Raw genomic sequence first — 25599 nt, forward strand, 5'->3', positions numbered from 1 at the left:
GGTTTATTGAACGTTACGCCCAAAACACACGCATTACTAATTATGAGAGTACGAACAACACTTTTAGGCCATGCGCTTGGTGCACAAAACACTTTCCTGTTGTTAAATTAGCAAAAGTGGTTTAGACTGTGCGCTTTAGACAATGCGCTTAGATCATTAAAATAGAGCCGTTTCTCTTGAAATTTGGTTCAGTAATAGTTGAAACTTCTGGCTTTATTTTGTTAGCATTTTGGGTGTAAATCTTTTTTATTTTTGTGTTTTAAATATAAATCACACACTTTTTGGATTATAATTTGTTTATCAATTTAACCTGCTATAACTATTTTTATTTAATATTCACAACTTCAAACAATTTATATCACCTTTTCACCCCCCTACACTCAAAGGGGGGAGGGCAGTTAAAGAGTTAATGAAAATATAGCAGTCTAAATGACTGTTGATTGTGACCCAGTCTGTAAAACAACCCAGCTAAAATGATTTTTGTGATTGACTACATAAAGTCATCCAACGTCATGTAAGGAACACTGTGTGAAAACATAACCTTGATTTCTTAAATATTTACAAAGGCCAGGTCAAAGATTGAAATCCATGTAAAATCAATGATTGAAATCAAACTTTGATGCTCCAAATCTCATTTTAAGATTGAGACTTTAGACTGGATTTCAAAGACAAGGTCACAAAATGTTATGCTATATTACTTGCCAACACTAGGAGGCCTTAAAATGACATAAAATTGAGACCATATAAGCATTAAAGTAAGCTAAAAATCAAGAAACGTATAAAAATATGCATCTTTCTACAAATTTTAAAGTGCAAAAGGTTTAAATCCACTAGCCTACTATAACTGGAGAAGTCTGAAACACAGAAAAACTTAATCCTAACCCACACAGGAGTGAAGCAATTTATAAGAAATTAATCAGCAGAAAAAAACCGAATTATTTAATATTTAATGTCTACCGTGCTTTCTAGTATTAATTTTGCACAAACCCCATGTAATTCAAATTTCAAACACACATTACATCTTGCAGAATGAAGACACCACAAGCAAAAATGGCCTTTTAAGTGCTTTATTAAAATGTCAAACAAAAAGAACAGAAGTCTTATGTGTATATTCCATACATTTATATATCGCAAAGGGATTGACAAGAAGCACAGTTCTTGAGCACATACAAGCACAATAAGCTAAATAGAAAGAGAAGCATTTCATATAAAGAGTCAAAGCATTCGGTTTTCCTTGTCCTACAGTGGGAGAGAGAGGAATCTGGTACATATGGCTTTGAAACAATGTAGACATTCTTTGAACTGTTTCACACACACAACAGCATTTATGCAGGCATCAGCGGTTTGCCACCAAACATCTACTGATGCCTTTAAAGGGACTTGACCTCTGCATGAGTGGTTTATTTTTTGAAACTATACAACTTTGTACAATATCCATGTGACGTTTCGGTCTCAGTGATATCCATACATTAACACCATAACCACCGATGTTAGCGTTCCAGTCACGGATATGAAAATGGAGTGACTGAATGACGGGCACAGTTAGGTGGAAGTTAATGGCTTTCTTTAAAACCTCATCACACAGAATGTTTAGGCACAGGAAAATGGATAGCAGAAGAGTGTCGTTTGATTTAGTCAAGCACAGTGGTTAAAGGAGCGTCCTGTGTTTGCATTCAGATTCGGTATGCAAGACGGGACGCTTAGTTCTAAATCTAAGATCTAAGTGCTACCTCAGCTCTACAGTCAAAAGGCTGAGGACCATATTCAGTTGGTCCAAAGGTGCGTCTATATGCAAGAACCTACAAAGACTCAGTCTCTCCCTCACTATAAGGGCAAGTGCCATGGCAACAAAATTATCGGCTTCCAAAGCAATTGTAGAGCACAGAATGTACAAGTTTTCTTTAACAGAGGGTTTTGTCTGGTGATTTCACATCTGATTTTAAAGCAACCTTGATTTTGATCCTGTGAGATTTCCAGATATATTTGTTGTTCTTGGTGAGTGCACAAAAGTGGAAAATGATCATCGACAACTGAACCAAACCAAACAAACCAAAATTCATTTTTGTTTAACCTGTAGCAATGCTTTCCTGCAAAAAAATCTGATCCTGAAGCTTACAGGCTATCACTCGTGGTAGATCGGTTCTGTTTTGAATGTCCCCGCATGCGGTTATATTATATTTTACCCCCCACCCATTTTCTATTAAACCAATGCATTTCATGGGACAGAAAACAAATTCATGAAGCATTTACAAAATGTAAAGAGGTAAAACAAGTTAACCATTCTTTGGTTTCTGGACGCAATCTTCTATGCACAGCTAGGAGAGGAAGACACATATATAATAATACATATCATAAAGTTAGTGGTATGTCTCTACGTCTCCTGCACAACCAAACTTCAGGATCAGATATGAGCAGGCACAGTGCTAAGCTCAATGCGCTTTTGTAAGCTATGCAAAACTACAAAGGCTTTTTTGACATCATTGTTTCTCCCTTTGTCAGCAAGCAACATCATGCTTTATGATGAGAACGAGGGCATTAGCAAACAAAACAAACAACATATTCCTTGACACCCCAAAACAGCATCTATCTCTTTATGATAACCCTTTATAAAGATTACTGTTTACCTGCATTCCGAAACAATACAGTCACTTGATTTGAATCTGCTCTTCTACATATATATATATATTTATTTATTCATCTATGTATATTCAAAATAAATTCTGAATATTTTGACTTAGTTATGTACATAAGTGCAAACAAGGTGAATAACACACATTCGTACACCAATGGGGTGACTTCGTACACCAGTTCCCAGCACAGCTGGGTGCAGTCTGGGTGGGCGGGGGATCAGAACTTGATTTTGGGGGCTGCGGCTCCATAGGCGCTCACTATGGCTGATACTGTCCTTTGTTTGTGACATCACGGGTTGCGTTATTTATAAAAGCTGGCTCTTTACAATCCTTTTGTTTTTGAAATCCACCACTGCCAATGCATCACTAGCCCTCTCCAGTGCAACGGTGCTCCCTTTGTAAGTAAATAAAATAATTTAACCTTATTCATTTCAATTGAGCCATCAATCAGATGCTGCTTACGTAAAAGACCCAATACTTATTTAAAAGTCATCAACAACCCCAAAAGAAAATAATAATCATTACAACAGAAATAACTGATGATGATGTCTCCAAAGGGCCTTTCTCACGAATATATATATTTATGTGTATGCATATAATTTTTTTACAAAATAGGCAATCATCTCTTTTCCAAGACAACTTAATAACACATTCCCTTTCTGAATAAGTTAACGTTGTACATTATTTCACGTTAAGTGTGAAAAAATTCACAATTAAGATATACAAAGGTAGCCATGTTGTAGTTTTGTTGCCATAGCAACAAGAACTTACTTTCATAGGTAACAATGAATCTATCATTGTAATACATACAAATGTGTATATAGATATATAGATATATAGATTAAGTAATTTTTAAATCTTAAACCACTAACTGCACAAACTATGATTATTCAGATTATTTTAAATTCATGCGATGAGACTCGTACGATGTAAGTAACCGAGTAACGATAATGATCGAACTGAAACTAAACAGCCTAACACTGACAGCTGTCTCAAAACACACCGAAACATGACTTAATTCATGAGGATATATTCAAAACAGGTACCATTACGAAGGGCATTAATGGAAAACTATAATGAAGATGCATTTGTAATACGTACACAGAGATTATTCTAGCTAACTACATTATGCAGATATGCACACTTCTTAAAAAGTGAGTTCTTAAAATGCTAAAGCCCCGGATGAGGCACATTGTTTTTTCTTTATCAAGTATTTAGTTTGATTCCAGCTGGATTGCAGTTGGAGAAGGCATAATTCTTTATATGAAAGAGAGAGAGAGAAAGAGAGAGAGAGAGAGAGAGTGATACAGACAAAGAGAAAGAGGTTCTACACCTTGGCTGGGCAATGGGTTAATTACAAAACACACTTCAACACATCAATAAACAATAGAGATCTCTCCTAAATAAATCCACACACATTTGCCCCAGTATTTCCTAAAATAATCTTAAAACACATGAACATTATACAGCGATGTATACAATACACATATTTCAGTTAGAACTCAGTGTAGCATCATCTTTCTCTGGTTTTTCTATTGACCACCAAGTCTTTCAAGTTTTATACCACCATCGTATGATGTAATTTAATTTGGGTTTGGCCTAGACAGTGTGTGCTGCTGACCACCGCTAAACTAGCTGAACAGAAGACAATAATGTTTTTAGATCAGGTTATCGCAAAACAAGCATCTTTATGGCTCTCTCTTGGGGCTATGCTGCTGAAACAGTACAACAACAGCAACAGCTGTCCCAAAGAAAAACAACAGTTAAGAGAAGGGTCGTCATTTTTTTTGTCTGTTTTATACATCAACAGTGGATGGCATTGGTCGGCTTTCACTCCCTTGATATGTTGAAAAAGGTTGTAGTTTCATTCGAGAGATATAGCGAGACAGGCATCCAAAACCTCTCGTGACATTCGCCGTCTTAAATGTCACATTCATAAATGCATGTAAAGCTCCCGTGAGGAGCAATAATGTCTTGTAAATGAACCTTTGGCTGATGAGGGCCTTTTCGAAAGTACCCAGTCTAAATTAAGCAATTTCATTTCCTTTATCTCTAACTGTAACGTTTCTCGAGAGTCATGGCTTTCAGCTCACGGTCCGGATCGGAACCGCATTCCGATTTCGCATCTTCGCCCTTGCATTTTAGAGTCTGCCGACTTTTAAAAATAAGGACACAATCAGTGATTTAAACCTGTTCTAAGCTCTACACGGACACGTTTCATAAACACAAACGAACAAATAGTCAAACTTAAATATTTAAAATTGAATCCTCCAGGTCAAAATGGGCAAAGTCGTCCAATGGATTGCAGGCCTTGGTGTAAACTCTGTCTGATGATGTCATAGTTGTTTTATCTTACTCGCGTTTTAACGATTCGATTATTTATTTAAGCAATAGTCTCATACATGCTCTTGTTGGCAAAGACTAGAACTCTAAGCGGGTATTACTGGTGCATTAATAAAAACAGCTGTTCAAAATCATTATCCAATGTCTCAACTACAGAACTTGCTTAATGAAAGGTAGCAATAACTGAGATGTTTCAAAAGAAAGCACAAGATAACAGCTTGCTCTAATGGGTTTACATTTGTTGCTCGGGTGGACACACTAGCTCCCGCGGGAAAACAATATTGCAATTCAAATCCATCTGGCGCGTGACCTTGGCGCGTCAAGGCCTCATCGAACATCCTAAACGTTCTCCAGAATGACCTATGCCTGAAAGTCAAATGGCACAAAATCAGTGCACTTGTCTGTGTCTGCATTTCTCCTCTTTGTAATTTTGATGATGAACATTCTCGACTGATCGGAAATGAAACATATGTGAGGAAGTCTGCTTTTAATGCGTGTGCACGAGTGACTAATCATCAGCAAGAACTGTTTAAGATTCATTTTGGCAACTAACTGATGTTGAAAACAAAGAGCTTGATGATATGGTGCAAACTGACGAAAAAAATATGGCTAAACAAGTGGAGACGAACAGACTGTCACACAGCAGGTAGGGCAGGACAAGGGCTTTGGCAGAGACCGTCTAGCCATCAGAAAGGGTTTGAGTTACACAAGGTAATAGAATATGAATAATGTCTGGGTCATATTTCATCCTTAAAATCAAAAGAAATAATAGATGTGACATCATTTTCATGACAATCAGACACAATCGGCCCTTAAATTTTACTGTAATGCATCGGGCCTACATATCATTTGATGGTCTGAGTGTCAGGGCAAATACAGCGATAGGGATATAAATATAATATATTATATAATATAAATATTAATAAATTAAGTTTGGTCAATTTTATATAGATTTCCTAAAGCTTTTTGAAAAAGATTTTACAGATTACGGGAGAATTTGAATAACAAGTTGTCATGAAAAGTCACAATGCAAAAAAAAAAACCTACTTAAAGGTCACCTAATATGGCAATTTTTCAAAATGTATTATTAGTCTCAGGTGTCCCCATAATGTGCCTGTGAAGATTTTGGTCTAAACACCCTATAGATAATTTATTATACCATGATGAAATGTGCTGCTTTTGTGTGTGTGTCTCTTTAAATGCAAATGGGTGTTTCTCACAAAATCCAGATTTAGAAGGTGTCCAGCATTAGAATTTTTAAAGAACCCTTAAAGCCATTTTTTTGCACATGTAAGATTAAGGTCTGAACTTACATAACAATAATTTTTTAGAGGATTTAAAAAATATTTCCTACAGAATTATTTACATTTTTTAGATTATCATTTACAAAAATTATCATTACCGCAACATGATATTACATTAAATATATGCATTTACAAACTCATGTTTCGGTAATGAGAACAACAAAATTTCAACTTTTATCTGGAGAGAAAAAAATAAGAACTGCTTATCTGGTAGCTGTCTTGAGTGTCACAGTCATTTATGTCCCTTCCAACAATAGTTTTTTTTTTTTTTTGAAAATGAGGATGAGAAAATTGGTCTTGGACACATTTATATTCCTTATTATTGTCTCTACATTTACCAATGATCACCAAATACCACATGTTTCTTTACTGTAAATGTTTATAGTATAACATGCACTGAAGTTTTTATTTTTTAGATTTTTTTATTATAAATATTTCCATGTCAAAGAACCCAAATCCAGTAATGGTCCTGGACATGTTGCGCAAATGAAAATGTTTAGTTTTTGTTGAAAAAACAATAAAATTGGTTTGTATGATGTCATTTGAAATCATGTGCAAAATAGTACAGATGTTTGTAACTGTATGCATCTTATTAGGAAACTCTTACTTTGCATTTACTTTTTTATCGAAATTTTGTTTCATGACACCTCATAAGTCTAATTTCATGAGAATCACCCAAATGAGCTGCTGCTTTCCTCCCTGTTTACTGTTTTCTTTACCAAAAAAACCCCAGAGGTTTTAATAAGACAATTCCCATATTTATTTTTATAATGAAAGTGCTGTAATTAATTATGTAATGAAGATTTAAAAAAAAAATGATGGCCTAACTGTTGTCTTTATCTATGGTTGTGGGCGGGGCCTGTGCAAAGTGACATCAATTTGCTGAGAAAACAGCTTGTCCCTGCTGTTGAACAGCTGTTGAGGTTTAACAGGGATTTAGAAAAAAGGAGTGGGCAGATTTTTGTTATTAAATTATGTTCGCACAACATAAAAGTGAATTTCTCTTATTAGGTGACCTTTAATGCTCACTTAGGTTTCATTTTCTTCAAACAAATGAGTTTTCTTTAAATATTGGCTTGAAAGGCATGTTTTGCGAGATTTACATAATAACCAAAATAATAAATAACATAATGTATGCTAATGTTGAAACCGAACAAATTTGCATAATTTCGACAGTATGTATAGTTAAGGGGTATTTGCACGGCCATTTTTGACTAAAGGGATCCAGCTGCAATAAAAAAGTCCAGTTTAAAATCTCTCACATCAATCTTTCGTCAACGAGACATCAAATACATCAGAAGACCTGCAATCAGACCCTTTGTTTAGGGTGCATCACGACATACAGCAAGAAGTGCTCATATTTTGTCTGCTTAAGGCAGTTCTACTTTAATAATGGAGGTATGAGGACGTGTATCAACCTATCAAACTGTCTTGATTTGGTGCTTGAAATGTGAGGTGAGATACTTCAGGTCTCTATAATAACACTTATCTCAGTAGAGCTGTATTGGTCCACCGGACAGCGGTTAAATAAATAATACTCTTCTATTAGACCAGGATAAAGGAAGTAACTTAATAGCAACGCATATTATAGATAGACAGAGGAACGATGTTGATTGTGAAAGGCTACACGGTTATACCTTCTGAGTCTAGAATAAAATGTTAGTCGGGTAAATTCAGAAGTATTGGAGGAAAAAAAAGAGCAGATTTTCACACACTTGTAACTCAAAGGCACAGACAACCACATTTTGAAATCTAACTAAAAACCCTAAGTCAGTATCATGAAGAGGTTATCTTACAAAAACATACATTTTCAAATAACATTATTTTCATTCTTAATTTTGAAATGTAAACATGAAATTAAACGTGCCACGTATATTAATTAGAATTAAATGTGAACGAAATTAAAGAACCATCACCACTATCTAAAATATCATTAGATGCGACTCTTAAACACTGTCTTTGCAATGGGCTCTGGATACCCAGTTATCACATTCAATGACAGAGAAACGCCTGATGGTTTGCTTACCGCACATCAAATAAGCAAGATCTAATGTTCACCTCCTCAGAATTCATTCTTTTCAATTAATTGGTTTGCATGTATTTGTATGGCTGTGAGTTATAAGAGCGCTCTGTCTTTTGATTTAGCATCTAGAGGCTCCTTGCATCCCCTTGCATCGAAATGGCATGCTTCCTTAAACAGTTGTAGGTCCGAGCTTAAGTATTGCCTGTTTCAATAGATCAACAAACCCCTGCTGACTTCGAATGAAGTGGGCGTGTCTGATATGGAGATGAATATATTGCCCGTTAAGGACGAACTGATTAGGCACACGTTTGTTGCATTCATTTTTCTGCTGTGTTTGGGCACATGTTGCATGAGTGATGGGCCTGATTAGGTTGTTGATGTCTTAACTGGGATTGCGGGAGAGGCTTCCTGGATTCAGCGTCATGGGTGCGGCAACCAGGAGTTTAGGAACTGGGCAGAAATGGGGCTCCATGGGAACGCACTGGAGGTCGATCGGGTCGGCACTCAGTACCTCGGTGGCGTCTACTGGAAAACATGGACAAACACAGCAAAGAGATGAAGGAGCCGAACCCCTTACGGTTAAACAACAAATAAGCAAAGACAAACAAGTGAAAGGAAATGCAGTCGATTCTTATCTTATCTACCCAAACCTAAATTTAAAGAAATGACAAGAATTGATTCAGGATTCAAATACATAAATATTGTGCATTATCTTCACATAATATAACAGTTATCACACTGGCTGCAGACCTTCAACTTTAAATTTGTAATTTTGCAGGACACATTTCAGCGAGCGAGTAAAACGGCAAATGAATGCAGACACCCAGGCCCAGATTTACCTTTTATTCGGACCATTTTTATGCATATTGAAGGGTGTTTTCTGAGTGTGTACATATACTGGCGGCATCATTCGGTGTCCGCAGTGCTCCATTATTACATAACATTAAATCATATGATATTTGTCCCAAAACAACGTTCAGATTGATCTCCCCCTTGACTGCAAGATAGATTATCTGTTTGGGAAAACTGGGAAGTGCATTAATTCTGCAAAAGCATTCATAAGTTGGTTGCTTGATTCTACCACATACTAAATAACTAATTAAAGACAACAATAACTGGTTTACCAACGTCATATAGAGCGTATTTATTGTTAATGTGAAAAAGTTACTAATTATGAAAAAAAGCATCAGGAGTGGTCTTTAAACTTGAGCTTATGCATGCAGAACGCATATTTTCCTGTACTACATACTAAATTATATATTTAAAATAATTTTTAATTTACATAGTAATTTCCTTACAATATTTAAGCAAAATAAGAGTGAAATAATAATAACAATAAATATAATTTAATCGCCTTAATTGGGCCCTCTGGACATGCGAGCATAGACATGTGCCTAAAATGCCTATAAATAAATCCGGACCTGCTGACGCCACAGGTCTGTACAGCATTATTGGGTGATACGTGTCCTGTTAAATTACAATCTACTATTGCTGAAAACCACAAGGAAGATCCTGACAACTTGCAATATGCTAAAAATATCGACGATGCAGCTATTTAAATCAACATTTATTAGTGTGACCATAGACTTATGCATTTGGCAGATGCTTCCAAAGCATCTCGCCATGAATTCCATCTATACCTTTTCCTCATTTTGTGCATTCCTTGGGAATCTAAATTAATCTTTATTTGTGAATTAAGCTATAGGAACACATGATTTAAGAAGTGTATAAGGCAAACAAAGAATGTCCATTCTAAATGAAAAGATTGGTTTGATCTTTGGTTAAATGAAAGCTTATTACCTACAAGACAAAACTCATATACTAAACAGACTGAATGATGAATTATACATTTGATTACATTATATTCAAAAGTAATAAAAGGAAGCGCAAACAAAAAACTAAATTCAGAGAACTGTCATCTGAAAACACACACCCACATTCTATTGACAGAAAACCACAGAGGATATGCATACATAAATATGCACCATCTCACTCCGATGTGAGCCACAAAAACAAGCTGATACTCTGTCAAATCCTCAAAACATGGTGAGGGTGAAAAAGACAACGAAACAAGTAAAGGAACAGTTCACTCAAAAATGACAAGTCTCTCATCATTGACTCGACTTTTTGTAATTTTTCTGTTTGAACACAAAATGAGAAATTTTAAGTTGCTTGATTCTACCACATACTAAATAACAGTTTACCAATGTCTTATAGAGCATATTTATCGTTTAACGTGCAAAAGTTACTAATTTTTAAATGAAAAGAAATGAATAAAAAGATCTGTCAGTTTTAAAGGATTTACAACATCATTTATATAGCCTCCATGTCTGTCACATAATAACTAATCGTTTGCAGAATAAAAGTTTTTGTTTACATCAATATTGTGTATAACAAATATCTATATATAAAAATGCATGTATATATTTTAAGAAAAAAGTGTATATATTAAGTATTCATATTTTTATATAATATAAATTATATATAAATATAAAAATGTACATTACGGTGCAAAATCTTAAGCCGCCACCACCACCAGACTTCTTGTTTTAGAAGTTTGGATTGTCCATCCATATTTTTTTCAATCTATTTTATTAAAATACAAACAGAAGTATGTACAAAAAATTTACATTTTCAGCACTAAATGTTTTCCTTAAGCATCGTCAATGTTTAGTGTGATCTCTCTTGGCACTGAACACATTTTGAGCGTTTTTGAGCAGAATGAAGTAAAAAGACATAACAAAAAGACAAAATAATTTAGGATTTAATTTTATTTAGATTTAAGAGATCCTGCAGTTTCTTGATATTGCTCAAGTGGAGGGGGAGTTTACCCTAAAAAACCTGACACATTAGTTTACATTTTTATACAGTTTTCAATACTATATAGTATATAATTGTTTTTTTTCTGACTGAGAAACAATTATATATGATCACTATAATATTGCAAAACAACAAATCTAATTCTGGCAGGGTGGGCTAAGACTTTTGCACAGTACTGTATATACACATGTTAATATTTCTTAAATATACACATGCATGTTTGTGTATTATATATACACCTTATTATTATACACAATACACACACATATATGATGTAAACAAGATCTTTTATTCTGCAAACGATTATGCAGCCCTGTCAAGTGTCACCAAGACAAAGCACCAAAAAAGCTGTGACTGTATAATCAAATTCTTCTACAGTCATTCAATAAATTTGTGTTAGTCATTATTCAGTGATAATCTTTAGTGAGCTGTTAACTTGAAAACGTATGTCATTTGTCTCCAACATGGTGCCCGTGGGCACCAGGTTGCTTGCATAGGGTCTGTGAGTTGCCCGCCAAAGCACTTTCTATTAATAGCCTCAATTTTAATATTTATTTTCTTAAACAATGTTAAAACATATCAACTAAAATAAAATAAAATAAAAAATGTTTCGTAGACTATATCAAACAAGTAGCCCTTCAGATAGGTACAAAAAGGAGAATTTTTTATTTACGGGTGAACTGTTCCTTTAAATGTTTACTGCCCGACACAAACAGACAATAATACAGATGTAAACACACAGACATGGTGAAAGTGGGACATTGTGCTACAGAAGTAAACAGGCTCCTCACTGATACACAGTGAACTCAATGTCACAAGTTTGTCATTTTCTACTGTTTTGGATGAGAACGCATTTGTATGCATTTGCATTCACACCATAACACATTATGATTTTATAGTGACTTATAGAAACGTTCCTCTATGGATCAGAGTCGGACGCCTTACAGCTGTAAAAAGGCCAAAATGAAGGGGCAAACCTGGTTGGAGGTGGCTGATTCAGCAAAAGGAACATTGGTGACTGGGGTCGTAGCCGACGAAACAGTGGAAGTGGTGGCACCGTGCATCATGGGAACTTTTGTCAGGCGAGTCAGACAAGAAACAAGGGAGGGGGTGAAGGGGAGGAGGAATGTTATGAGTACCATGACATAATATGCCAGAGGAATAGGCTGAGTCATGGCAACTACGTTTTCATGTACTGCAAAGATGATGTATTCACTTAAGAACAAACATGCAAACAAAACTTAAAAACATACCATTTTATTCCATTATGTTTTAGTTTAAAGAGTTTTATCCGATTACGATTGCATTTAGATAAAACTACTGAGCAACCTTTAATGGACAAAATGAAAACATGGCCATCATCAAAATCATAGACTCTGATCAGACCAACAATCTGACTGTTATGTTTTGATGGAGACCCCGGACCATGAACAAGTATTACAGGAAAAGCAGGGAATGCAAAAATATAATAATATCCATTCAAATCAATAATATGACGCTTTACTTCTTTAGTGTTTTGTTTTTGGTATAACCTCACATTTAATGTCACACAGACATCCGATGATATCAAAACTTTCTATAGAGAGATAAAGGTCATATTATATGGAAAACGGCAAATAAACACAGCACGATATGGATACAGAAAGTGCATTAAAGTTGTCAAATAAAGAAATTAAAAATACAGACAGGCTCGCACGCACACGTTGGCACACTGGTTCAGCTGGTTCACACACTGGGTCTAATATCTTGACAAAACTGATGTCATTATTGCCCAGCAAAATTAAGGTCGACCACAGGGACGAATTACACTTCTATAATTGTACTGTATTAACTGCGGGCCTACAGGCGTGGACAGTACTCACTATATGGGGTTAACGGTATCATCACTTAAACTGCTGATCGTAGGGGTATTTAATACTTTCTGAAAGAGGATAAGAGTGTGTTTGCATGTGTGTGTGGAGAGGGGACCTAGGCTCTACCCTCACCAGCATGTCCAGGCCCTGACAGGTAACGACTTTGGGGGGCCCTGCAGCTGCTCCAGTCCCGCCTCTCCCAGCGGCCCTCTGTCATGGGGCCAGGGGGTTTGAAAAGGCCTATAATAGATTTAAGGGAGTGAGGAAGAGGAGAGGATAAAGAAGAAAAGGGCAAAAAAGAAAAAGGAACCAGTCTTGAGTCACACTGAAGGCTTCAGCCTTGATTGTGCCCTCACTGTGCCATTAGTTTCACACGCATAACAAAATCACACAAACACACACACACACACACACACACACACACACACACACACACACACACACACACACACACGCATGCATCATACACACAACATAAAAAGACACAAAAATGAGCAAATGATAGAAGCAGTGAAAGCACACAGGTTGGGTGTTAACACATTAACAGACAGGAGAGGATAACAGCTCAGACCTGAGACTTGAACTAGTGATAAAAATAACTGAGGTTCAATGTAAGCTGTCCTTGTCTTTTTAAAAACCAACCATGTCTTTTCATGGTGATATAAAAGGCGTTTCTTCAACTATAGACACTTTTAGGAAAACTTCTTAGAGGTGCCGTAGAATGAAAACTGTGTTCACCTTGGCATAGATGAATAATGAAGGCGGTCGCACAGCGGACGCGCAGCTCAACGCCACGCTGTGTCGCGTCTAGGACAACTTGGAGGTATCGTACACCGGAAGTGCACATATACAAATAGCGTATAGAATAGAATCTACTTCAAAATGCAAAATATACGTTAGCAGCCAATGTTAATCGTTAATGATTTGGGACAAATATGATGTTATTTAATGTTAAACTATGTAAGTGGCGCTCTGTGCCGCGACAGGGATTTGAGCAACTTCCTGAGTGTTCTGTACATGGTAATGATAGATCATGAGCCTCAAACATGATTGTTTCCTCCATCTATTGTAAACCTTATACATACAAAAAATCCCTGAAAAACAGGCCAATCTCAACATAACACGGACTGTGACATTACAGTTGTGATGTACGCTCCAACATTAAATTACACATTCAATGAATTACAATGCAAAGTTATGACTAATGAGTTAGCACTATGCTAGTAAATGATATATGCTAACATTTAGGTTGAAGTTCTACTCTTGATGTTATGTTTTCTAGGTCCATACTAAAAAAAACATTTTGTTCACAAATTCTCTCCAACAATACCAATAGTGTATAAATGAGAGTTACAATACAGTTTTGGAATTTGACAGAAACGTCATTAGCATGTCAATCACAATCAATGTCACATATGTTAATTTAAAAATGTTTTAAAATAAAGTTTAATGCCTTCCAGAAAATGTTATTCTTTAAATATATAAACATACAATATATCAAATGAACGAACACCCTCAGCTTTCAAACAAACAAAAAAAACTTTTCATCCTGCCTTCATTAGTTCTCTTTTTATCACCTCTCAAATATGGGTAGGTTTCTTCGAAAACAAATTTTTTTTAGCAAAAGCTGAGATAATTTCATTTTTTTTAAAGATTTTTAATAGAGATCAGATGCAGAGCGATCCTCAAAACTTACATGGACTAGGGATGCTCCGATCGATCGGCCGCAGATCAGTATCGGCTGATAACGGCATTAAATGACTCGATCGGTCCTTGCTAAATTTGCCGATTGCATGAATCGATCTTTCTGTTTACTTTTGTCATCATAAGGCTCCTGAATGCGGCTGCAGTTAGAGACAATTTTTACGCAGTGCGAGCATCATGTGCGACGTGCAGATTTGGATTTCTCTCTTCGCCTTTACAGAGATATGTGTATTTTCTAGGAGGATGCGCTCCGGTCCTAACAGCGCGACGGGTCTTCACATTATCCTCAAACAGCGTATACAACACATATCTATCGTGGACAATTGCATCCTCATGCCGAACCTTTATTATTTGCATGCGTTTTAAAGTTTTGAGCCTTTAAACTTTCATTTTCCTCACAGCGGCTCTTGTCCGCGCACATCCGGCGCGCGCACACACAGAAGCCTGTCATCAGTGCACATGTACAGAGCGATCTCTCTCACGTCTTAAAGCTACGGTAACCTAATTCATCTCTCAATAAAATCACTCTCTGCTCTTCACTAAATAACTGTTATACTTCATACGAATGTGTGTATATTTAATTCATAAAAAGACTTTGAAGTGTTTTATTTTCATTACTTTTAACAGACATAAGCCTTTTTAAAGGCATATTAAATTTCTCTTTGCAGAATAAATATTTGTTGTGCTAATTTATTTGATTCTCTATTAAAACAATAATATACCAAATTCCTGCAAGTAATATAACAAAGGCAACATCTGTGGTATTACTTTATGTAGAAAAAAATGTTAACAGTTACAGTCATCAAAGAGCTCGGTATTCGGCCGATCACGAAGACAACAATTCAGTGATTGGAATCGGCCTCCAAAAATCCTGATCGGAGCATCCCTAACATGGACATATAGCTGTTTGCGGCCTGGTGGATGATAGCGGTATTGCGGAAAGCCAGAAATACACGGCATTGGCAGGGAAGCATTTTCTCTTAATTGACGAGTCAACTCGTCAATGGTGGGGAAAGAGTTAATATGATTCTGTGGTGGAAATGACATTGTTGGATGAGGGTTTTGCGGTTCTTGAAACATTTCTGAAGAAACAAGACTCATTTGTCTTGTTAAAATTATTTTAAAGTCTAACATTTTATGTTGTAATTTCACACAATCAAATAATTTCACAATTTTGCATAATTGTACAAAATCACAGGATGATTTGAAATTCCAAAAAGTACAAATATTAGTGAAATGTTCACTTATTTTTTTCCACCAAATTATGTATACATTTATTAAACTTTAAGATTAAATTGTTATTTTTATTACAAAAATAAAATACATTTAGTAAAAAAATAAATATTTTTTTGTTTATTTTTATTTTATTATTTTTATCGCCGTTTAAAAATTGTATAATCATCAAAAAATTATATTTAAAAAAAGCTAATTAAATTGCAAATAGCTATTTAAATAATAAGGGCAAGATGAAACATTTACAAAACCAGTTTTGATATGTCAGACAAAAACATGTCTGTAGTTGAGGAAACACCCAGTTTTCCAGTGCAAAATGTAATTACGAATCGCTCTCCTGTCTGTCACAGATCATAGATGCCGCTGTCAAATAACCGTCAATCTAGAGAGACCTTGAAGTGACCTACCAATACCTCCAGATGGAGCCATGCAGAAGACGGAGCCTGCAGTGCCATGCACAAAGACCCCAGGAGACGAGAGGCCGAGGTGAATGGAGGGGTGAAACAGATGAGAGAGGAGAAGGGGAAGTGAATGTGAGAGCAGCATGAGTACAAGGCAAAACAACTTCAGAGTTAGTGACACAGAGCGAGAGAGCGATGATGACCGTCATTATGGGCGACACAGTGGCGAGATGGAGACACCGACACAAAGCGGGGACAAACTAACAGGAAATGAATCACACTTGTAGAAAGGCCCTCGTCTAGAGGTACTTTTAGCCTGTGGCGCTCATACTATATTACTGGATATATACATCAGCAGATTAGCCCACTGTTAAAAGGCCTCAACACAATCTTTAAGCTTGTTTTTACACATTTAATCTGCATTTAATTTACAATGTGTGACGTAATATATCTGAGTGAATAGTACACTTTCAGAAAAAAGATACAAAAGCTGTCACTAAAAAGTATGCATTTGTAAAAAATATATATTATTACCTAAGAGGTACATAGTGTAACTGTAACTAACTAGCATAGTCATAAAATATGTATAGTATGTATTTGCTGTTGAGTAGAAAAAAGCAAATGTATATTTATACTAAAAATCTAAAATATACATCTAAAAGTGAATTTTGTCAATTTAGGAGTTAGCTAGCACACAAGTGACCTCAAACAGACCTGGATTTTCTGATGCTGATTTCACATAGTCTTTAAAATCTCTGCTGCATTGCAACCCTTACTAAACCTTACTCTCAGAGTCCTCATTCAAGACAATTATTTAGGCAAAATATTTCTTAACAGATAAGCCACCACGAGAGAACAGCGAACACAGTGCATTTCAAGACAAAAGAGGCCAGTGCTCATGTGCATGAAGAAGACACAACGTGGGATTGTATATGCCATGGGACTATTTAGCATGACATGGACATCGGAACTACTTAGAGGAACAGAGAGCAAGTGGGCTTACAAGAGTGTAAGATGGCAAGCAGAAAAGTGCTCATATCCTCGTCTAGCCAGGTACTTTTTCTTTAAAGTGCTGCATGTATTTAAACCATTGGAGTTACGGGATTTCGGTGATAAAGTGACAGGGCTCACCTGTGGGAATGAATGCTGGCTGTTGCAGCTGCATGCTGGCCAAAGCCTGCTGGTAGTGAAACATGCTGGGGTTGAAGACGGCAGCTGCGCCGTTGGTCTTCTCCAGGGTGGGTCTCTTTGGTAGCTGTTGCATGGCTCCTGGTGGTAGAGCCTGAAGTAAAAAGATGAAAATGAAAAATTACTAGTAACAAATAGACCTATTAAAGATAGAGAGGTATGGCAAACTAATTCTATATTTATATACAATATATCTTTTCATTGGTATTTAACAAATTTGACTGTCTTTCGCTGCAAAACCCTCTAAATACATCAAAAAATCTAATTTAAAAAAAGTATCCAGTAATTCACTGTCCTTTCTGAATAAAGAAAAAAGTTTCAAAAATTTGGTCATATATTCAGTAAACCTCCTTTAACCGGATAAAAAACTCTTGCAGGTGGACATGCCGTTTATCAGATTTTCTCAACATACCGGTATTTCTGAATAGCCTGAGGCCGGGACTAAGCGAATTTAAAGTATTTGATTAACATATAATACGTGCCGAGAACATTCAGTCAATATAATTATCTCATTTTTAACAGAGATGGCACTTAGTGGCTTTTCGCATACAATAATATTCAGCTTTTATAATTGTTATTTTCAACTGACTTATATAGTTAGAAACATTCAGATCTTCTGTGCACTGGGTATAAAGGGCATCAGCCAGTGTCTGGCCTTGCATGGGGAGGAGAGATATGAGAAGCAGAGGTGCGGCATCTTATCTGCCTCTGATAATTAAACCGAGAAGCACAGATGAAGGCACAATGAGGAGGATGTATGGCTGTCTTCCTCTGTGTAACTCTGTCTGTAGACAGATATGCAAGCAGATAAGAGAAAGGTCAACAGTAAAAGGGATATCTATCATTTATTGAACTGAAGGATCATGGGTAAGCAGTCTGATTTACATGTTAACTCAATCATAATAAATGTGCTCGACTGTACAGACCTCTACGGTCAGGTCCCAGGAGTAAAAAGGCCATCGGAAATCTTAATATAAAATCCTGTTAGTATTAAATCCAAGAATTCCTAAGGTGAGATTTGAAAGTCAGTGGGGGCAGGCTAGGTAACATAAGCAAGGTCAGTAGCAGGCTACTTACCTAATAGTAGTTATGAAACTGAATTACAAAATTGCATTGTTTTAATTACATTGAACACACATTTAAGTAACACTTTTGTAATGTTGTGATTCAACTTGAATCTGAAACTGTTTTTTTGACAAATAAAATGCAGATGGAAAATAGGAAATATTTTACTGGAACTGTCTGCTATGAAAGTGTGTGGTCACCATTGTGACCCATATTTATTTATTCATTCATTCATTTTAATTTAAAAAACTGTTTAGGGACAGATTGGCAAAAAAGCTATCAAAAAATGTGCAAAGCAATTCAAAAAAGGTGAAAGTACCAGATTGAAAGTTGGCTGCAGGCTGCGCTTCAGAGGATGTGCTGAGGGCTGGGTGAGCGAGCAGTAATCACATGACAATGGCAAACCAATGAACAACAGTAGACGAAAACACAAGACAATGCAGCTGAGGTTAGAGAATGCTGGGTAATAAGCTCACGGGACAACAATGAAAGCTGTGAAGATGTAAAGACAATCAGGCAGTGTACAGAAAGAATGACAGCATGAACCGAGAGAGAGAGAGAAAGAGTGAAATAAAATCAACATATAATAAAGCCTCAGGCAAAGCAGGTGAATGCTTGAAGCAGGGGTGCAGGTTTTGGAAACGTCCTCTTCACATCTGAGTGCTGTAATGAAGCTTTGTAAAAATGCTACATGATAAGACTTGTGCGTTGAAGAGTTATACAGAGCCTTAATAAAGATGTCAAATTATTAAAGGGAAAAAAGAACCTGATGTTTACCCGTCGTTTTAAATTCACTTTAAATTTCCTTATTTCAGGGAGCTCAATAGGACGTTCCAACGAATAGGAACTGAAGCTTTAAAGCAACCAAAGATAATATAAGTATAATAAAAGTATCATAAAATGGTCAATATGATTCATACAATATATTCCAAGTCTTTCGTGTACTTCATATGGATCATTGAAAATACTTAGAAAATACAACCACCACAGACTGTGCAAGTTATGACAGAATTGATTTTCGGGTGAACTCTTCCTTTCAAGAGAAATTCACCGCAGTAAGCTTGGGTAAATACGTGTTATCTAGGCGGTGGTTTCTGCTGAAATCAATTGTATGTCTTTCTTCACTTATCTCTTTCACTATTCTCTTCACTTGCAATGTGACCAATCACAGAGTCATGGCTTCTATACATCACACAAGACAAGAGTTCGCCTACAGACACACATATGCATACACACCATCCTGCAGTCATCTGAATTATTTATTACACTCCTAAACCTGACATTAAAGCTGTGCGGACAGTAAGTTATAAATACACACACCTTCATCTGGCACTAGCGCGCCTTATTGAAAATGGCGTAGTGGCCAAAGCAAGGTGGGCAAGAAGCGAGCTATTACTATTACACCCTTAAGCAAGGCACTTAGGCTATGTTTACATTAATGCGTTTATCCTTTAAAACGCGTTACTTTTGCTACATTTACGCCTTTCATTTAACCTACACCATCGTTTTCGACCCTCATAAACGGATTCGTTCGCAAACGCTGCAGACCCTGTTTTAGTTTGAGAACTCAAACGTGGCGCTGCAGTGTAAATGAACTTAGACGGAGTCTTATGTAATTGAACAGCTGATGTTAACGTGACAGGGCATAATTTTCAAAGTAAAAATTATTTTTATCCAGGTAAATAAACAGAGTATTTGCCAAAAATAGTAAACATCTACCAACCAGCTATTATAAACACTATATCAGATTGTTTTAACATGTATCCTTATAGATAATGTCTGTTTTATATTTATGTTTGAGTATTGTTGGGTTTGAATATTGTTGTAATGTTGTTTATGTTTTGTTTAAATTTAGTTCGCTTATTACGAAAGATAGACTGTAATTTTAAACGCCATATAGGGTGTTGTAAAGGCCAATATGAAGGGGGAATTGTAATGGGTCAGACATTATTTTCGAGTTTAATTTAAGTTTTGTTTGCTACTTTAAAATGAATTTCGTTTCATATCATTTGTCTCTCAATTTTAATCGATGTTTTGTTGATAAGTTTTGTGAATATAAATGTATAAAAACAATAAAATCAGCGTCATATTAATATTTAATGCTCGATTAGTCGATTACTCTTTTTGCTATTTCTGTGTTGCTAGCAGAGGACGTGCACGGACCTCGCACACTTTTAAAAATTAATGTCATATTAATTTTTAATACTTTAGCGGACCACGTTTTTTTGTCTGAGAACGCTTGTGAGGGAACACACACACGCACTGAACAGCCCCAGGTAAGGGAAGATAAGTTATTTGGGGTTTTTCTGAAGAATACGGTCAGTTCTTACGAACATTTTCAAATGGACTATAAGATCATATAAAAGAACAATAAACTATTATAAATATAACAGCGTGAAATGGAACTCCCTTTTAACTTGAAACTCCCTACATTAAAGCAATAAGCATTTCTGTAGGCTAAAGCTATACTTCAGTTCAGATTGAAGTTTGCATTTGTTGAAATTAATTTTTGCTTCAAGTTCGCTACTGTTTAGTACTGTTCACTTGAATGCTTCCTTTTAAATCATAAAGACCTTTCTGTTTGGCTTATAACATCAACATTAACCTATTAATCATATTAATATGTTGTAGGGGGGAGCTTGAACAATATAAGAATTTCCCAAACATATTTTTATAGGTTCAAAAATAGTGTCTGTTGTAGTTGCCGGCAAAGGATCCAGGTATGAATTTTTGTCACTATCGCACACCCCCTAGGCAGCATAAATGCGCAAAGGTAAGCTATTATTAAAGTAATAAGTTATTTTACACATTTATGCGCATCCCCAATTACGTGATTGGTCATGTTTCATGCGTTTATAGTCGTGTATGAAGATTCTTTTTAAAATGCTAGTATAAACGAGGATCGTTTTCATTTTAAAATGCCATTTTAAAACGCAAATGCTCAAATGTAAACAGGGCCTTAGGTCTCTCCACGTGCACTTTCCCTGTAAAAAATTTATTGAAAATCACCTAATGAATTTATAGCTTGCTTACTGAATATGGGTTTCAGAAGTGCCAGGGTTAACAGTACACCAGTCAAGTTATGAGACAAGATCTGGCAGATTACTAACCACTTACTGTGAAAAAGAACAGAGAGAGTTCCCCAATTCTTAAAATGTCAAGGTTGTGTTCATTCGTCAAGGTCTGTACACTCTAAAAAAACAAACGGTGCTATATAGCACCAAAACAATTGCTTTGGATCGTAACGATAGAAGAACCATTTTAGTGCCATATAGCACCGGTGAAGAACCAGTGAAGCACCAGTGAAGCACCAGTGAAGCACCAGTGTAGAACCATATAGGGGCCATATAGCACCACATATGGTTCTACATAGCACTATATGGTTCTACACAGGTGCTTCACTGGTGCTTCACTGGTTCTTCACCGGTGCTATATGGCACTAAAAATGGTTCTTCTATCGTTACGATCCAAAGCAACTGTTTTGGTGCTATATAGCACCGTTTGTTTTTTAGAGTGTACATAGATTTTACATGGATGTTTTTTAAAGGGATAGTTCGACCAAAAATGATATTAAACCTATGATTTACTCACCCCGAAGCCGTCTGAGATGCATATGTCCATCATTTTTTAGACAAACACATTTTCAGTTATTTTAGAAAATGTTTTAGATCTTTCAGTTAATCAAATGTAAAGTTATGGGGTCCACGTCCTTCAAATCCAAAAAATGTGCATCTATCATTCACAAAATAAATCCAAATGGCTCCACCGTGATAAACAAAGGCCTTCTGAGAGGTAATCCATGCCGTTTTGTTGTAGAAATATCCACACTTTAAACTTTATAAACGAAAATCACTCGCTTCCGGTAACGCCCCCCATCTTAGTTGCGTCCGCATTCAAGATGAGAGCGTATACAGCTTACGGAGGTTTCTCTGCTGCTGCTCTGTCCCCCCGCCCTCCGCATTTGTCATACGTCACTAAGAAAAAGTACATACACTACGCTAATACTCTCTCCTGAATACAGAGGAGTCTAAGATGGCGGCGCTGCCGGAAGCTAGTTATTTTCGTTAATAAAGTTTTAAATATGGATATAGCTACAACAACACCAGGCAGATTACCCTCAGAAGACCTTTGTTTATCATCTTGAAGCAGTTTGGATTTCTTTGGGTATGGATATATGCACATTTTTTGGACTTGAAGGACGTGAACCCTGTAACTTTACTGTTTAGCAGCTTAAAGATATGAGACATTTTCTAAAATAACTGAAGATGTATTTGTCTGAAAAATGATGGACATACGCATATCGGAGGGCTTCGGGGTGAGTAAATCATGGGTTTAATATCATTTTTGGCTGAACTATCCCTTTAAGAAGTAAAGATTAAGGTCTTTATTAAGGGGGTATGCTCCAGGCATGTGTAAAACTATGTATTTCATGTAAATCTGACATGCTTGTAACTCAATGAACAGCTAAATGTGTCCGTCTGAATGATGTACGACTTTAGTGGCTCGAAATTAAAGGGGATGAATTTTAACTTTAAGTTAATTAAAGCATCACTGCAAAAATGCGATTTAAATTGGTGTAATTTTAACAGGACATCTGCATGACTCACCATTGCAGCAGCGTTCTGGCTGGCCTGGTGCTGTGCCGCCTTTATCCGGGCCTGTAAGTGAGCTGGGGGATGAAAGTATTTGCATTTGTCGCGGGTGCAGCGGCCCTTGATGTAATCCATGCAAACAATGACCGAGTTCTCGCTGCCGTCCACCATAGCAGCCTCCATCGGATGGGCATAGCGGCAGTCGTTCTCTCCGCGAGTGCAGTTTCCTCGCTGGAATTCTCGACACACCTGGGATCGGGAAAGAGGATGTTTAAATCCAATTGAAGGAAGGTAATTGGCCATTCTGATTTTTTTTAAACGGGACATTTCACAATACTTTTTTAAGATGTCATATAAATCTTTGGTGTCCCCAGATTGCATATGTGAGTTTAAGCTCAAAATATTATATACATGTTAAAATTGCCACTTTGTAGGTGTGAGCAAAAATGTTCCTTTTAAATGCAAATGAGCTGATATCTGCACTAAATGGCAGTGCTGTGGTTGAATAGTGCAGAGTAAGGGATGGTATTATCCCCTTCTGACATCACAAGGGGCAGCCAAATTTCAATGAACTTTTTTCTCACATGTTTGCATAGAATGGTTTACCAAAACTAAGTTACTGGGTTGATCTTTTTTATATTTTCTAGGTTGATTGAATCACTGGGGACCCAATTATAGCACTTAAACATGGAAAAAGTCAGATTTTCATGATATGTCCCCTTTAATAAGAGTTATCAAAATGAATCAGATTTTACTTTAGGATATTTAATGTTGTCAACATGCCAAATAAGCTCAAAATATTAACTTTCTGTTACAAACATATCGATTCCCTTTAAAAGACACATTTTAACCCATCTGGATAACCCCCATTTAAGAAGATAACATGACATTAAGATAATACTTCTGGGTTGACAAGAGGGTAAATTATTCCTTTAACTATTTCTTTAAAAAGCACAAAGCCAAGAATCATTCATGTCTGTAGCAAAACCAACCAGGAATGAGTTACACACCAAAGTTAAATAGTTCAAATGCAGGACCTATGTGTGTCCAATAGTATGAGCAAAGCTTGCCAAATCAAGAAGCATTAATAGCGAAAGTTTTTACTGCGTTCAACACCTCAAGCTTGTCTGTGCGAACATGTTTCTGCGTTGAATTTCCGTTGCCCATGGCAATGCCAGTGGGGCTCCCCGGGACCAGCACGGGGGCACTGGGCAGAAGCTCGGGCATGAGGCTGATACCCGGGCTCATGTGACTCAGGTACGGGCTGAAAGCCACACTCGGACTGTTGGCAAATGACTGCGTTACTGGAAAAGAGGTCTGGAAAAACACACAGAAGACAGAGACGATGGAAAATAATAAACCAATGCTTCAAAACCAATAGACAGTGATAATACACATTTTATTGATTAATAAATAAATGGGATCTCACGATGGGCTGCAGCTGAGCTCCAGGCAACATAAACTGCATCTGCTGGGCCAGCATGGCGGCCGCGGTCTTCTGTTGGATTAGGTTGTTTCTGCCGTTTATCTCCAGCTGGGTCTTCAGATGAGGCGGGGGATGCAGGTACTTGCAGTTATCACGTGTACAGCGTCCCTTGTTGGGTTGAAGAGGGAGACAAAGAAAGACAGAGACAAATCGCAATGAATCTCAGCTACTAAAAGATCTGTGTGACAGGAAGATAAGGGCTCTGTGATTGAAAGGATAAATTAAATGGTAATCCCTGGATATTTGACTGTGCTTTCCACAACAATGAAAAAAACATATTAAATAAAAACAGAAGAATCTCAAGAGTGGCAGAATGTAAAGGTCTGAATATCAATCGATTACATGAAACAAAATGACAGCGTTTAGGGACAAACTGAAAGATTTTCACCACTCTCAAATGAATTAATAGTGTCAGTATGTTCACATCTATAATCGGTCAAAGTGTCTTTGTGACAATCGTACATGTTTACACCACATATAGGTCACACATATACAATGATGCTCATCATCCAGCTGTCTAAGCGACAGACACGGTTAAACAAACACACCTAATGATCACGAGCAAGGTCAGTTAGCAGTGAGACAAACTCAATGAACCTGTGGAGTAACGTCATTAGTTCTGCAATGTAAAAGAAACCTTAAGAACCCTGTTGGGAAAGGCCAAGCAGCCTCATTTCTACAGTTACACACTACTGCAGTCATGTTCAATTTGATCATGTGATTCACACTTCATCATGGGACTGTAGTTGATACTTGAAGTTCATTTTATTCAGATAACAAAGTTATTTAGAATCTCTATGGATAAAATGAATGAGAAAAACAAAGACCTTAGAAAGTTAGTGAACACGGAGTTAAAAACAAATAGGCTGTGAGATACACCGAAAGTAGGACAGCAAGATATATCGAAACCAACTAACACGGTAAAGTTGCATATCGTAATACATATATGGCAATGGT

General features: G+C 36.6%; 1 protein-coding gene across 13 annotated transcripts in view; it reads right to left on the reverse strand.

Annotated features, from left to right (window-relative positions):
- Positions 1-1051: 1051 nt before the first annotated feature.
- mbnl3 (muscleblind-like splicing regulator 3) overlaps positions 1052-25599 on the reverse strand; it is a 55444-nt gene continuing 30896 nt past the window's right edge. For 4 of the 13 annotated variants that reach the window (XM_065271819.2, XM_065271818.2, XM_065271821.2 and 1 more), the window contains exons 3-10: positions 24586-24750; positions 24273-24473; positions 23172-23405; positions 17443-17593; positions 16318-16353; positions 13106-13213; positions 12098-12192; positions 1052-8822 (exon numbers count right to left, since the gene is read on the reverse strand). In XM_065271819.2, the coding sequence (XP_065127891.1) occupies positions 8805-8822; positions 12098-12192; positions 13106-13213; positions 16318-16353; positions 17443-17593; positions 23172-23405; positions 24273-24473; positions 24586-24750 (1008 nt within the window). In that variant the 3' untranslated portion in view covers positions 1052-8804. The other 9 variants (XM_065271822.2, XM_065271824.2, XM_065271823.2 and 6 more) reach the window with 9 other exon arrangements.

The sequence above is a fragment of the Paramisgurnus dabryanus genome, chromosome 16, assembly GCF_030506205.2.
Source record: "Paramisgurnus dabryanus chromosome 16, PD_genome_1.1, whole genome shotgun sequence".
NCBI classification, from domain to species: Eukaryota; Metazoa; Chordata; class Actinopteri; order Cypriniformes; family Cobitidae; genus Paramisgurnus; species Paramisgurnus dabryanus.